Source organism: Anguilla rostrata, chromosome 1 (assembly GCF_018555375.3).
Source record: "Anguilla rostrata isolate EN2019 chromosome 1, ASM1855537v3, whole genome shotgun sequence".
NCBI classification, from domain to species: Eukaryota; Metazoa; Chordata; class Actinopteri; order Anguilliformes; family Anguillidae; genus Anguilla; species Anguilla rostrata.
The window spans coordinates 67,183,194-67,199,833 of NC_057933.1; the positions used below are offsets into that span (position 1 = coordinate 67,183,194).

The 16,640-nt window shown below is 39.8% G+C and overlaps 2 protein-coding genes across 4 annotated transcripts in view; one reads left to right on the top strand and one right to left on the bottom strand.

Moving 5' to 3' along the window:
* lingo4b (leucine rich repeat and Ig domain containing 4b) overlaps nt 1-13,225 on the bottom strand; it is a 27,323-nt gene extending 14,098 nt beyond the window's left edge. The window contains exon 1 of the mRNA XM_064351909.1: nt 13,081-13,225. The gene's annotated coding sequence lies outside the window, so the exon portion shown is untranslated. The remainder of the gene's footprint in view (nt 1-13,080) is intronic.
* On the top strand, nt 3,243-15,706 carry LOC135263657 (cathepsin K-like). 3 transcript variants are annotated; one of them, XM_064351959.1, is made up of 8 exons: nt 3,243-3,401; nt 4,983-5,109; nt 5,860-5,982; nt 6,879-7,031; nt 7,787-8,005; nt 8,528-8,693; nt 9,155-9,263; nt 9,569-10,307. In XM_064351959.1, the coding sequence occupies exons 2-8, from the start codon at nt 4,984-4,986 to the stop codon at nt 9,666-9,668; spliced, it is 996 nt and encodes a 331-aa protein (XP_064208029.1). In that variant the 5' UTR covers nt 3,243-3,401; nt 4,983; the 3' UTR covers nt 9,669-10,307. The 3 variants fall into 3 exon arrangements, with proteins under 3 accessions (XP_064208029.1, XP_064208021.1, XP_064208037.1); XM_064351951.1 differs by lacking the exons at nt 6,879-7,031; nt 7,787-8,005; nt 8,528-8,693; nt 9,155-9,263; nt 9,569-10,307 and adding exons at nt 14,359-14,511; nt 14,601-14,825; nt 14,919-15,084; nt 15,161-15,263; nt 15,432-15,706 and having other exon boundaries at nt 3,257-3,401; XM_064351967.1 differs by lacking the exons at nt 3,243-3,401; nt 4,983-5,109; nt 5,860-5,982; ... (3 more) ...; nt 9,155-9,263; nt 9,569-10,307 and adding exons at nt 13,254-13,411; nt 13,866-14,003; nt 14,108-14,230; ... (3 more) ...; nt 15,161-15,263; nt 15,432-15,706.
* Nucleotides 15,707-16,640: the final 934 nt, after the last annotated feature.

Below are 16,640 nucleotides of genomic sequence, written 5' to 3' on the forward strand. Positions count from 1 at the left end.
ATAGGAGAGGAATGAATTCTGAAGTGTACAGAAACATCTCATCGGCTCAAGTTCAAGCAGAGTATCGTCACATTTAGCCAAAAACCTGACATCTGTTTTCCATAAAGCACAAACTTTCCCACAAATAGTTCTTTCAGCAAGACAGTGACCCCAAGCATAACCCCAAAATGACCACCTCAATGGCCACCTCAGTCTCTAGACTTGAACCCACAAAAGTTGTGATTTAAAACAGTCTGATGCATCTGTTTTCATAGACATAAGAATGACAGTTGCAAAAATAGCATTTTGTAACATTAGACAAAAAAAAAATGTATGAGAGACCATTTAGGGTGTGACTAGTTAATAGGAGATTGTTTAAAAAAAAACAAACAGGAATGCATCAGCACTTTGCCTTATATTTCAAAGTTGATTATATTGTGCCTCACTACAATCCAGTGACAGCTGCTGCTGCTTGACAGTGAGCCAATAGTTGCCAGAGACTCTTTTTCCAACTTCCAGTTCCCTCTACTATGACTGAAGATCATATTAAACAAATCCCCAAAGAATAACCCCAGAGATAAGCTGGCACATGATGAGGTCTCATCTGAAAATCATGAATGTGTTAGCATTTAGTAAATGCAGAATGCTCTGCTGGTATGAAACATACAATACATTTAGTTGCCATTGCTGCTTTCCAGGACCTATAATCTTTTTGGCAGTCTAAAGCTGAATCTACATAAATGTTATCATACTGTATTGCTTTTGTTATTTCCATGCATAATAATTTACTTTCATAAGAAAAATTACTTTGTGGGTTTCTGTAGATATTAAAAAGAACAATATGTCCTTTAGAGACTTAAGTAAAACAGTGGCATGATGTAATAGCTTTTGTTTTCTGCTTTATTCATGTTGGGCATGGCCAAATCTCAGATAAGATGACTTTGTCACAAGACCCATCACATGACTGGAGTATAGAATCATGGGAAGACTGCTGCTTCCAGTTCTGTTATCCTGCAGTGAGAGGTATGCACAGTAACAGGAAACAGATGTGGCCGTAGCAACTTTGAACAGGCAGTGGAAGGATTTTTGGAAAGCGAGGGATTCAAAACTAACTTGTACTTTAGACTGTTTAGTGCTGATGTTTGCTTTTTTGACCAAAACAAAGCATATTCCTATTGGGCTACAGATGAACCGGTTTAATATCCTCTGCTCAGTTTATAATATTTTTAAATAACTATAGGTTTCCATGATCTAACAGAATTACCAGGTCAAATGCCCAGATTTATCCAATACAGAGTGCTGGAGATATGTCTATGGAACTGTTAATGCAGAGGTTTTTTAGTAAGAAGTTGTGTTACCGTCATCAGATTATCATTTTTCTGATGCAGCTTAAAGAAAGAGTTTGGCAAAATGAGGAATACATGGCCATGTGAATGCTTGAACAAAACCATTTCTGCTTTTACATTGTAATTCTCCACAGGGAATGGGCACACTAATCTATTATATGTGAATCATGCTTGATATACTATAGCTATCTACTTTGTTGTAACTTGGTCTCTTCATATTCATTCTATTATCAAAATTGTCGAAACCATTGATGTGCAGAATGGCACGTGTGCATTGGCCTATCATTATTGATCTTATGACAATTAATATTTGCAACACGCTATCAACACATCAAAATCCATTGAAATAAACATCTCAATGGTGTGTCATCGCATTTTGTTCATTAGCCTGCCTAGTCTGCCTAGTGTGTCAAAACTAGATGAATGGGATTTCTCATCAAATCCTTTCATGTGTTTGTGCTATTTAAAACAATATGAGTAATCATCATTGAAGACTGCTTGAAGGCCTCTTCTGGCTGAAGGTATGGTAGGTCATGCTGGGTGGCTATCTCTGGGCTTCCGAGAGGGGTGAGCTAATCACAGCAGCAACAGCGACAGTCATGGCTGCCTGTATATATACACACACCACGCGACATTTGTCATGTATACACTGAGACCTGACACATAGCCCTGAGACCACAGGGGGCTGAGTAAGATGGGGAAGCTGGCTAGAGCCAAACCCAGACTCATGACTCTTATTTGCATTAAGAGCATTCCCAACTGGTTGACCTGATACCTGGGAAAATCCCATCAAAGGGTTTACATGCTGTCGAATATGGATGAAATTTTATTTCAAAACATGAAAACTCATAATTGTTACAAAAAACTAAAGTTATTTTCAGATTTGTTTTGGCTATGTGATGTGTACATTTTTAATGCAATGGCACATTTGTGTAGGTATGGGGAGTGGGGGGTTTTCTTGCTTGACTGTGGTGAGAGAATGATTGACTAAGTAACCTGATGTCCTTTGTCTGTGATTTACTTTATTAAATCACAGACACCATCACAATGTAACACCATTACATTTTGTGGTTGCCTGCATTATTTAAATCTACACTCTCAGAAAAAAAAAGTTCTTTCTGCTTCTCTTTATAGGGCAAACCTTTTTAGATAAGTGAGAAATCTCTCAGACTGAACCATTTTGCCCGACAAAGAACCCTTGAACTAGATAGAGTGCCCTGCGTGGAGACACAGGAACCTTTTGGAACCCTTTTTTCTATGAGTGTACCTGAACAGACTCTAAACGCTCCACCTCACTTTGTACAAAATATAATGCATGTACTATTTAATGCATTGCTCACCAGATAAATCATTATATGTGGTATAGTCAGAGATGTTTGCGATTGTAAACTGAACACTTAAATTGCTAGTCTGTGCCACCCAAAATTGGACCCAGAATGAAATTAAAACAGCATGTTTTCCGCCAAAGCATATTTCTACCGAGTCTTTCTGCTGGGTTTATATAGCATTCACAATATAGCAGGATTTCAACTTCTCCTGTTCTGAATTGCCTACCTACATGTGTATGTCACTAGCAAGCGCTCATGCATGGCATGCAGGCTAGTTGCATGTAATTTAGTGGAAATTATCAATATAGAAGTGCATTTCAGTCCTTAAAAATTCAAATATATTGTATTAATTATAATACCCTCAATCTGAAGGTAATAGTTTTATCAATAAAATGTATTCATTTTACATACATCTTCATGTATTTGTTCATGTACATTTTCAATGTGATAAAGAAAATGATAAAAAGTTTTTTTTTTTGTTTACAGCAAATTGATTGAAGATATTTTTAAAAGGGACATGAAGAAACATATACCATTAGACATCAATGAATTGCATGCTGTTAGTTGCACTTACAGGTTAAACGGTTCCATATGGGATTCCGCTTCCCTAAAAACATTTTCCAACCCTTCGGAGTAGGCTACTTCCTCAAAACTGCAGCGTATATAAAGTCTGACTGTGACCCACTTACAAAGAAGGAGCCGCTCAACTAAGAAGTCTCACTCTTTACTTCCCTCTGAAAATATCGAGGTAAGCCTTTCTAACTTTTACGAAAGTCATTTTAGTGTAATAATTCAAATAATTGATAGAAACATACACACATATATACACGTATATTAGTGTAGAATAAATATTTATTTTGTTTATTTGATCGCCCTTAACTTTGTTCAGCTATATGCTTGTTCCAGTTTCACTTGGATAGTTATTATTCGTGATTTTAGCATTACAATTTAGGCTTGCATACATGCTTTGTGTTACAGTAACTGAAATGAGCACGTATAACGACATAATTTACAAGATAATTTTCATTAAGTAATTGTGAATATATATATTTTCATACTGCTTCGTTTTAATATGGCACTCAAGCGCATTGTTGGACATCAAAATTGTTTATATGCATTCCATAATCGAGCTAAACCCAGCCCTTTGAAACAAAGGGATCTGAACTGTCCGGTGTCAAATGACAAAGTGTTTGAACAATCTCGCGTCTCTATAAATCGCGAGACTGGCATTCCAAACCGAGAGTGAATATGTTTTCTTTCCACCACCGGGAAGTACGTATTTTCAGCACCTACAAACAATGACAGCGGGAGCAAAGCTACAAACTACGACCAGCTGTGAACAAACGCAAATTACGTACGTGCCTTCATTTTGCTATGGACAAACTTTGCAATCTTTACAGATTAAAGGATAGGTCCTTAGCCTGATCATTATAAAGTCATCAAATACTCGATCAGGTAGAAACACCTCATCAGCAGGCAAAACTTGGTAACGTTACATTTAGCAAAAACTATTTAATCCAATTGGTCTGAACACAAGGTATGAATGTGGCATACAGGAATTTGGCATACAGATTTACAATGCTGTGACTGAAGAGGCTAGAATGTAGTCACACAGCAAAGCGTCTCTGCATATTTTAAGAAGGTTGGTTTCACTTTAAATCAAAATAAGGAAATGAAACTATGAAAAATGAAATGAAATTCTGGTAATAGAGTCACCATTTTACACATTCCAGATTACAATTTAAGGTCGGAGGTTTCTTAGCATAGATGATATTCATAAAATATTCTAAGGCACACTGTGTTATACAGTGGATTGCAATTATTATACTTCAGATGACAGAAAATATACAGAAACATTTTAAAACACATTGTTTGACATTATTTCTACGAAAGCATCAAGCACATTTCCCCCTAACAGAATGCCAACATTTTCAAGTAGCATTTCTCAGGCTGTTGTATCAGTTAAATACATTGTATGGGTTAAATTGGTTCTTGCTCAATTTGAGGAGTTTATCTGTGTTGCCCACATCACAGTAAAATGTCCAATGTTAATTCAACTCCTACAGAGTACAAGAGTCAAATAGGGAACGTAATGTATTCTGTAACAGTTGATTTAACACTGAACATTTTACTAACCAAATGTGAGAAGCAACCGATACGACATCCCCATCTAATGGGTGGTAGCGGAATGGGTGGAATGTGGAATTGGGTGGCAGTAATGTGGCAACACAGTAATCATGTCAACACTCATCAGGGACGTATGTTCGTCTCCATCCTTCGATCTGTGGAAGTGATTCGAACCAACTAAATATTTTGTATTATCTCCCAGAATGCTGCTGTGTGGGACTGTGCTGCTTTTGTTGGCTTCAGCCTTAGCCTACACCCCTGAGAGTCTGTCATTAGACTCAGAGTGGGAAAGCTGGAAGACTACCCACTGGAAGGAGTACAATGGTCTGGTGAGTTCATGGAGGGTGACTGCCATCAGGCCTAACTGATTATGTCCCTGTTCTTTCCATTCATTCACTTTAATTCTGTCTCAGTACAATCCCCACTGTCAATGTCAGCCCTGGTGCTATCTTCAAATCACAACATTTGTATCTATTTAAATATCAATTGAGTAGATAATGAATTTTTTGACTTAGCTAGCAAAGGAATATGTATCTATGGGTAGCATTTGCAGATGCACATAATAGAGAAGTGTATATGTAAATAGATTATAATGACACCATTTTGCCCATATTCATTGCAGGAAGTGGCAAAATAATTATTCTTCACTCATTACAGGAACAAGTAGGAAGTGCTGAGAATATAAATGTCAGTCATCCCCGCATAGAAACCAACTTCCTTTCCCTCAGGATAACATGTATGAGTCAGAAGTACAGTAAATACTGTGAGAGCACATATGAAGATGGAAGGAATGCTTCCATGGACATTTAATGTCCATTAATTACATATGTAATAGAGACAGGGAATATTACAGACTAATAAAATGGCATAATATTCTTGTGGAAACATAGAATATCTCTTTCGGGTATGACCATGATTCAATATAATGGTAAAATGCCTTTGACTTGATGTCATGAAATAAACCAGGTGTTACCTTCTCCTTTTGTTACTCACATTATGACAGACATTGGAAATAAAAAGAATAAGTTGAAAATACAAAAGAAAAAGCTTAATGTGCTGTTTGACTCTAAACCTGGCAGGGTGAAGAGGCCATCCGTAGGGCTGTCTGGGAGAAAAATATGCTGCTGATTGATGCCCACAACCGCGAGTACGAGCTGGGCATGCACTCCTACGAGCTGGGCATGAACCACCTGGGAGACATGGTGAGTGCCTCTTTCCCATCTGATCCATAACGCATTCAGATTCTGGGTGGAACTTTGTATGATTGTATGATTTCAGCTGAAAGAGACAGGAAAAATCTCAGAGTAATGATGATTTTATTAGCATTTATTCAGAGTGACTCAGGGTACTTGTGCTTATTCGGTTGGAGCTTTTTGCAAAGCTATTGTGTAAATTTATGTGTTTATGAGTTGGGAAAAGTAAGAAACAACTTACTTTTGTGAAAGCAGGTACTAGAAAAGCACCCTTTTCTTTTATTTTATTGCGTTTATTGTGCAATCTATATTCATTTATGTCAGTGAACACAATGCTTCTGTTAGGGATAAATTTCAAGGATGATGCATATGGTGCTCATTCCGCACTGCACACTGAACATTCCAGAGGTCCAGCCATCTGTGGCATCACGTGAATCAGTGCATGGCTGAGCAATGAGAAACAGAATATTCTATCACAAAAACATATCAGATATACAGGGTGTGCTTGAAAGTCAGGAAGTTTTTTTATCTAGAAATTTGTCGTCATCAGCTTTTTGAGTTGTGCTGAGAGTTGAGACATTGTACTAACACTGCAGTTTGGATTCCCTGTAAGCTAGCTGAAAGGCTTCACTTGGTACTGGCCTTGATTTGATTAAAATTTGTCTGTAACTTTGACTCACAAATAGATGAATGCAGCCATTTTTCTTCACATAGTTTAACATGATTCAAAATCATCTACATGACCTCATTAACTATGATTGTGAAGAAGAATAGCTAACGTTGGCATTTATTGGTCAGTCAAAATAGAGGAAAAATATTGATTGAATCCAGGCCCAAAGTTGTTTTCCATTGAATGTTATAGGCATGCGGTGCCTTTACTGAATGCATCTGTACTCTCTCCTCAGACAACAGAGGAATTGGTAGAAAAGATGACTGGTTTGGAAGTCCCACTTCTCAGGGATTCCAACTCCACCTTCATCCCTGACCTGAGCAAGAGGAGGCTGCCCAAATACGTTGATTACCGCAAGCTGGGCTACGTTACCCCGATCAAGAACCAGGTCAGAGGGGAATATCGTGGGAATGATTGTGTGAAAACATTCATGCTTTATGAGCAGTATGATTTGGAATTGTTAAAGGAGTTGCCTTTCGCATAGGGGATATTTTGTTTCCAGAATATGTTAAAAATATACAGATATGAAAACAGTATATATGCAGCTGTATATTAAGTATTGAATGAACATGTGTATAGCCTTTGACATTACGAAATCATGTTCATGATTCTCAATAATACAATATTTGATGGTAAACCACTGACATAAATAGTTTATCTGAACTGCACAGAGTGAACTATGTACTTGACCTGTGAAACACAGATAGGTTCTACAATCATACCACTATATGTACACAAGGGTACAAATTCTGTACAAGTACAAAACTGTGCCTCTAAAGGTACTAGTGACATGCGATTGTACCTTTCTAGGTACTGAATGGTACCTTTTTTCTGGTAAAGGTATAGTTATGTACCTTCAAGGGGTACTGCAAGAGTGACAAGCGATTGTACCTTTCTAGGTACAGAATTTCTAGGTACTTTTTTCTGAGATTGTATGAAAAAGTGAACATCGGATCATGTTAAATTAGTATCAGCAGTGAACAGCACCACCAGCTGGAACCACAGGTCTATGTGCTATGAAAGCTTGATTCAAGATTTGAAAATGAACAGTGTACTCCCTCTAGTGGCAAGGGATATTCCTACTACAGGATGATGTGTAATTTGCGTTTCTGAAGCAAATCTGAAATATGTGTTGTGTTCCAGGGCTCCTGTGGGTCCTGCTGGGCCTTCAGTTCTGCAGGGGCTCTGGAGGGACAGCTGATGAAGACCACAGGGCAGCTGGTGTCCCTAAGTCCTCAGAATCTGGTAGACTGTGTCACCGAAAACAGCGGTTGTGGAGGAGGCTACATGACCAACGCTTTCAATTATGTGAAGGATAACCAAGGCATTGACTCTGAGGACAGCTATCCCTATGTTGGAGAGGTGAGGCCTCCTTTAATGACTTTCACAAATGTTAACGACCTCTAAGCAACCTCATAAAACCAGGCACCAAATTATTTATTCCAGTGTAAAAGCAGCTCTGTTAATAAGTATGTGCATACATTATTTTAAAATGTATTCTCTTATTATTGAGAATACTTTTTAGTAAACCAGACACTCAGAATAAAATTCAGATTGTATTGCATGAACAACTTCATTTAATGATACTGTATGACAGAGGATGCAACTACGATGCGACTAAAATATAAGAGGTTGGTCTTATCTGCTCCATTGGAGACATTTTAATTAGCTGGCTTTCAATCAACATCGGTCCTTAACTTTGACTAATAATTAAAAATTAATAATTAATTCAAAGCTAAATATTGAGTCATAGCTTAGCAAGTTTAGCTATTGCTAAATCTTACTAGTCAAACTGAGTTTTTGAAGAAAAGGTGCAACACCTGTGGAATACAAACATTAATTGAGTAGAGGCATCAGTGTGACAGTCACCGTATGCCTCCCTAGGACGGGCAGTGCGCCTACAACAAGTCAGGCAAGGCAGCTGAGTGCCGGGGATACAAGGTGATCCCAGAGGGAAACGAGCACGCTCTGCAGGTGGCCGTGGCTAAAGTGGGTCCTGTTTCCGTGGGAATCGATGCCAGCCTCTACAGCTTCCAGTTCTACAAAAGAGGTGAGTCACGTGTGTTTCTTCCATAGCAGAGTACTTATTAAGTTTTATTTTAATATTAAACCACCGCATAACAAAATAAACAAACGACCATTCCTTGCATGTCATACAGTGTAAGTACTGCCAAAGAGATCACGGAGGGCTTAAGACAGGAATATTTCATGAGAGGAGTGAAAATAGTTTGTGCTCAATGTGAGAAAGAGAGGAGTATTAGTTGATTTTCAGAAGTCTATCAGGGTCTAAACATGGTACCATAGCTGTGAAGAAGGCCAACTGGATGCTGGGATATATTACTTATTTGATTATTTGTATTTTTGATTATTTGTATATTGCCAGGTTCTCTAAACATTTATATTAAAAAAAGATGAATGAAGTTGGGCTGAATGGCCTGTTCTCATCATCACTTTTCTTATATTCTTATGTTAAGTTGCCGTCACTCAATTTTACTTCTGTTTATTGCCCAGGTGTGTACTATGATCAGAACTGCAACAAGGATGACATCAACCATGCAGTACTGGCTGTGGGTTATGGAGTCACAGGCAAAGGCAAGAAATACTGGATCGTCAAGAACAGGTGGGCTACCACACTGAGGACTTTCTCTCAATATCATCCAATAATCTGCACACAAAGAACATTTTTATATGGAAAGAAAAGCATTCCATTTTGAGATGATGGAGATCATTAATTGCCTGAGGCAGTAAAGTACATTAAATTTAAAAGGTCTAAATTATTATGTTTTTTATCTCAGGCTGTACAATTGACTGACAATTTCACATCTGCTAATCTCAATTTACTTATGTAGATGAAACATTACAGGCAATTAATTCATATTGTAATCGCTCTCTCCCCCTCCCTCTCTCCCTCCCTCCCTCCCGCAGCTGGGGTGAGGATTGGGGAAACAAAGGCTACATACAGATGGCACGTAACCGCAACAACTTCTGCGGCATTGCCAACCTCGCCAGTTTTCCCATCATGTAACTGCCCGAGCTGGCCAGGAGAGCAAAGTGGTGGGGCATTTGCCCAAAGCTACTTTGAAACTATTACACACAACTTGAACTGAATCAAAACACATCACAATAAAAATATCACATAATAAATCAAAGTGGTTGTTTGGATGCTGACCTGGTAGTATGCAGCTTCATGCTGCAGCTTCCTGTTTCTATAATACCCCTCTTTGCACAGTTGCATTATCTGAACGTTATATGAAAGTGTAATAGTTGTTATCTGAAAGTGTCTTTAAATTCCTCAGACTGATATAATGTCCATGGCATTGCAGTCTGTCACAGATTCGCTTCGTTTCTTATGCACATTTAATGGTGAAATGGATTGCTGGAATGATCCACAACACTGTTACACGTGGCAGGTTTGCAACGGGAAAGCCTGGCATTTAAAAAAATGGCTGTGGTATGGTAGTCTCATCTTATTTCACTTCCTTTGCGGTGGGAATAAGTTGCAACAAAGGTTTCTGATTGTATGGGATGAAATAATGAGTCTTGAGGCTCCTACTGGTAGGGGTCCTGTTTTATGTTCAGCACTGTTCTAGTAAACCTGTGACTTTTTTTTCCAACAAGGTGTTTTGTTTTGTACTTAATAAAACTATGGTTGATTACCCTTAAATTGAAAAGACTGTACATCTTTGTGCCATACATTACATTTTTTTACATTACATTACAGGCATTTAGCAGACGCTCTTATCCAGAGCAATGTACAACAAGTGCATTAGTCCAAGGTGCAGAGGTGCAAAAGAAACATACTGGAGTTAAGTAAAGATCGTAGTGCCAGAAGTGACCACATAGATCAGGATTCCAACCCTGTAGAGTAACCTGTTCAGCAAACAAACAAACAATCCTGCCAAGTACAAACTAGCACTGAAATCACATTTGCCTAATCAGAATCAGACAAAAACAATCCTGCCAAATAAAAACTAACGTGATCGTATTAGCCTACAACATCAAATGTTACTTGCTAAGACCTTTAAGACTTCACTACACAAAATTATTATTTTCATTTTATTATAAAAAAAAAAATAATAATAAATCAAGATCCAAGTTCAGACTGCAGGCACATGCCAAATAGGCTACTGAGGCAAATTTAGTTTGTGAGATTAACAAAATAAAATCAATTTCATTGCCTTCTGTCCGAGAATCATATCCTCACATACATAATTGAAGACATAATCAAGTACAAACATTATCTTTTAATGCCCTTAAGGATGATGAGCTTAAAATCTCTGAAATCACTGCTGCATCAGGATGGTGGAAATGGGGATCAAATAAGGGGACCAACAAGCTCCTATCAAGACCTGACCACTATACGGTGTGTTAGCGCATGCCTGTTGCAACTAGCATTATGTTCAATTCAATACAATTGTATAGCACGTTGTACGCAAGCGGCCAAAACCAGTTTTTGAAGCTCATTTCCTGGTCTTGTTGTTCCTGGTTGCTCACTAGCGCCACTATGGTTGGCTCCAGTATAGGTGTTTTCATATCCGGTTTCCATGTAATTCTACGGTACAAATGCGGTCAAAATACAAAGTCAATAATCTTTTCTCATGACAACAAATAGTCACAATATGTGTATTTTATTCGTCTTATGACTGTCCATGGGTCGATTTCATGATTTATTGTGTCATTTTGGCACTGTTATAATATTTGTTGTGGACCAATGAGGTACAGTTTGCGTCACTTCCTGATTAATGCAAAGGACTAAGCTACAGTACTGGCTACAGTCTATGGTCACTGGGGTGGGTGGCGCCTCTTGGCCTTGACATTGCGGCTCCGACCACGGTCCACCTGTGCGAAGTCAGAAAATGCAGGCATCCCATTTCGTAGTGATTTCATTATGGCGTGTGCTATTTACAGCTGCACTAGACGACCAAAAAATAATCCTGCTCTGAAGTTTTTCGGTAGCCGAGTCATTTTTACTATTTCCTTTAGCCTACTTAACCAAATAATTAGTTGGCAGAAAGCGTAATCAGCTTGCTATATTTGGTAGTCCAGTAGCCTATGCTAAAACAGTTCGCAACTTCGGCTACCAAGCCATTTGACTAGATAGCTAACCCTAACCGGCAGATATACAAGCTGTCAAACGTGTTTGTCGGCTTGTCAGTCGTGTAGCCTACATTCCGTAAATGTCTACCTGGGCCATGCTTCACGCATGTGACAAAGCTACTATAATCCCGATTTTGGGATAAACACTGCAAAATTTTCAGTTTCACGAAGCGAATTAAGAGTCTTAAGGTTTATTTGCTGAATAACATAGCCGACAACACACGATGAAATCACACACAGACAGAATCTAACGAAATTAACCATCTTTGTAAGACTGGAATTTAGAAAGGAACATGTTTTTAGCATTTAAGAGACCGACATGAGCATTTAAGACAGTGGTTCTCAGAATCGGTCATGGGGGCTTTTCTCCATTGGCTTTGATGATTTACAAGGGAAAAAAAGCCTAATAATAATTAGAAATTCAATGTAGGGCCTACGTTATTTTTGTCTTCATGCACCAGGTGGAAAATTTGCTGTACAAAGTGCGTTGTCATATTTACACGATTGCAGATCAGTTATTAAAATACTTGGTAGATTTGTTCATCACCGCTGACAGTGTTATTTTTTATTCGGTAGAAAGTGACTTGCGAACGATCGGTCAGCTAGCGTCACCCAGCAAGTGAACACCACAAACGCCGATGGAGTAGCTAGTAGCAGTTACTGGCTCATTAACTGACTGTGGCGAAAACCTACGACAACTTGCTCGGTTAACAGCAGGTCTACCAGACAGTTATACGAAAATTAGCCTAGTCAAATCGCCAGTAGCCTACACATCTCTGATTGACTGACCATCAGTGTAGTCGATGTTCTTCCCCTGTGGTTCATATTGCTAATGCGTGAACTAACCACGGATAGCCTACCTAGCTCGCTGGCAAGCTGATGTGCTAGCTAAGCATATTCGTTTTGCTGAGAAACATAAATTGAAGATAACTGAACATAATTGTATTATTAATGTCATACATATAACGTGATTACATGACACAGTACAGTCACGGATGGAAATTAAACTCCGTAAACATTTTATAATATATTTTAAAACATAACGGCAGACAGTCAGCTAGCCTCAAGTTCGTTCAGGTTGATGGGCTTTTCCGCAACGGACTGTCAATCACATTTAAAAAACACAAGACCGCTTAACTCTATGGTTTTGGCTCCAAATCGACAACATGGCCGCGCCCGCCATTGACCTTCAAAACGTGTTTTAGAGACCCACGGAGTGTCAATGGGTGACGTCACAGTAGCTTTGTCCATATTTTTACAGTCTCTGGTTGTACGCACCGTTACAAAGACGCTCTGTAGTGGAAATACAATTAAATCAGTCGATTACACAGTTAACTCACCTCACCTGGTTTCTTGGGTCTGAAGTGATTGCTGATATTAAGGCGAAAACAGAAAAACCAGCAGACCCAGAGGCCCACCTGGACGGCAATGAAGGTCATTGCGTTAACGTGTCAGCGTGTCTGGTGAAGGTGCAATGTTAATTATTTAATTGGAGCAATTGAAAACCACGAGAACACGAATCATATTATTCTTTTCACTCGTTGCTCCGAAATCCAGTTTTGCATGCACGTAATTTCGGCTAGTATATTAAGCCGGAAAACCATTGTAGACTATCACTGCGTCTTGTGCCCAATCGGTCTAGCCTAGCCACTGTCTAGAAGCTATAGGAAGGTAAGGCCGGGCATTTCCGGTTTCGACTACACTCGCTTTTGCCAATGACTTTATCTGTGCGATGTGATTAAAAGCAGGCTTATTGTTAATGTAGATTTGGCGTTTTGTGTGCCGCCTAAGGATGTTTGACGGTGTTATTCTCACGCAACCTCATTAAAGGCCATTTGAGTTTGACTTGTTTGCCGTCTGTTACAATTGGCTTCGGCGCCGGAATGCCGCATCTGTGAATATGCTCAATAGTTGCTAATTCCGAAGATGTAAGATCCTGGTAATTAAACTTGATACATGGCCGTTTCTGTGGTCCAGTATTTCACTGCTACTTCGTGACCACGAAGTCTGATTCCTTTTGTTCTAACAACCCTGAGGGGTTTTCTCCCAGCAAGCTTGTTTAGCTTTCTCCAAGCTGTTCTGTCCTCTGTACTGCCTTCAATTTGAGCAGTGCATTTGTGTTAAGGTTTCAGTATTGGGAGCCATGTTTGGGAGCCTGCTGTTCACTGTGCTGTGTGAGGCAGCAGTGGCCCTCATCAACCCAGATCTAAGCCTTGATTGGGAGATGTGGAAGGAGGGACATGACAAGACCTACCTGTTTAAGGTAACTTGTCAAAGTACAATTCACTACCTGGGGTTTTTTTTTTTTTTTTCTGGGACTAATTCTGGGTGGGTGCTTGACTGACCTATGCCATTGTTTGTGGGCAGGCTGAAGAGTTTGCACGCCGCCAGATCTGGGAGAAGAACCTGAAGCTGATAACTCTGCATAATTTGGAGGCGTCCATGGGAATGCACACCTATGATCTGGGCATGAACCAGCTAGGAGACTTGGTAATTAGCTATCACTTTCTCCCAAGGGAATGTCTTGCCAATTTCAACAGGCAGTGTGCTTAACTACAGAACTGTAGCTGCTGCATTTCACTGGAAAGCCTAACTCTCTTCTTAACCTCTCTCCTCAGACTACCGAGGAGATTCTTGACGTGCTAGCTGTAACTCGTGTGCCTCCAAACTTCAGCAGGGGTCCTTCTCCCTTTGTGGGGGTATCCAGGGCCCCTGTGCCTCACAATGTTGATTGGCGAAGAAAGGGCTATGTCACAGAAGTCAAGAATCAGGTATGGCTGGAGGAACTTATTTGCTAGCGCTACTGCTGCTGCCCCCCCACCCCAGTTCAGAGTAACCTGAATGCCTTGCTCTGTTTCAGGGGCTTTGTGGCTCCTGCTGGGCCTTCAGTGCTGCAGGTGCCCTGGAGGGCCAGCTGATGAAGACTCAGGGAACACTTGTATCCCTCAGCCCTCAGAACCTGGTTGACTGCTCCTACAAATATGGCAACAAGGGCTGTCAGGGAGGGTTCATGACTCAAGCCTTCCAGTATGTCATTGAGAACAGGGGCATTGACTCTGAGTTTTCATACCCTTACACTGGCATGGTGCGTACAGAATTGGTAGTTTGACCTATTCTCCCCTGACACCTGCTGACTTTTTTTTTTTTTTTTCCTCCCCCGTGTACCAAACAAATTCAGGAAGAACAATGCAGATATGATTCAGAACTCCGTGTTGCCAACTGTTCCAGCTATAGGTTTCTTCCTAAAGGTGATGAGGTGGCATTAAAACGGGCTCTGGCCACTGTTGGACCAATCTCTGTGGCTATTGATGCTGCTCGACCTAATTTCCACTTCTACCGGAGTGGTAAGGGTATACTTCAGCTTGCTGCTAAAGCTTCATTTTTGGGGGTAAAAATGAGAGCTCCATGTTCTGTTTGCAGGTGTGTACCATGACCCTACCTGTACCCAAGAAGTAAACCATGGTGTTCTAGCAGTTGGCTATGGTACGCTCAATGGTGAGGACTACTGGCTTGTGAAGAACAGGTAGGTGTAGTCTCCAATTTGGAAATTGCTGTGTAGCTTGTAGTTGTTTTGGACTAAATGCCTGGTTAGTGTTGTATGCTACCTTTTCTTAAACCAGTTCTTTCACTAGTTTAACAAGCTATGATTTCTAGTTTTCAGACCTTGTCTGAATAATACTCTGTCTCTCAGCTGGGGACAGCGTTTTGGGGAACAGGGCTACATTCGCATGGCACGAAACAAGAACAACCAGTGTGGCATTGCCTTGTATGCCTGCTACCCCATTATGTGACAACCTGATGCAAAGGATTGATTTCTAACTTGAAACATTTTAATTTTTTTTTTATTAATTGCACCTGTGTATGTTACTGATTGTAAAGAATACTGTTAAAATGATTTGTATTAAAAAATATTTTTAAATGTGAATTTTAATTGAACCTAAATAAATGGATTACTTTTTTTAAAAAGATTGTCTTGGTCTTGCTGTCAGTAATACTGCTAAGCTTTTGTGACTTGAATGGCAATTCTCAAGGTGGCGGTACATTTTTTTCTGCCTGCGTCCTGGGAGGGCAGGTTAAGTTCCTTCATTCCGACTTGGTCCACTGTAAGGGTGGAGCCACTGATCCTCTAAAATGGGAATTGTAATCTCTTCCTATTTCACTGAGCAAAGTTTGTCGACACTGCAGGCTGGGGTAGTTTACGAAACAAGGCAAGTGAGCAGGGCAACCCAGAAGACCGAACATGGTGTCTTGGCCAATCAGATTAAAAATGTAACCCGTCTATGATTTCTATTTCCACAATTGAACCAATTACTGCTTTGTCAGGATTTCCACAATGGTGTGCTTTTCAGTCCACTTGAAAGCAATTGCACTGAGCTCTAAGCTAGTGTGACTCTCCCCAAAATTGAGTTCTTGACTTAATTGGATTTGATTTGCCTTACAAAGTGAGCTTCTCTGCTGGCATGCACTGTTCTGCAAAGATCATCCTGGCTTCTGTAAAGCTCATTGAAACCCTCTGTGCCTTACCTGGGTGACGGCTTGAGCCTTTCACCAATGACTCATCTTAAAGGTCATTTTCCTGACCTTTTCTGAAGCCAGCATGCTGCATTTGAACTTAGTGAAACTCTAAGTGTCAGTAAATGACTGTAAGCTTAGGGTTGTAACTAGACAGCTGTTTCGTAGGTGACTTGGGTGCATTAACTGTCTTAACTATTGCTTGTATTTTTTTTCCATAGACTGCGTTGTTGCCGTTCTCGTTGTGTTAAGTGTTAATCAGTTTAACCTTCAGGGTCCAAGTTGAACTACGCGGTTGTTCCCTGCACTTGGACTGGTACTTCTCTCTAGGGGTTTCGTCATACTTGTTCCTGGTTATGGTTATACACTTTGTACGTTGCTCTGCATA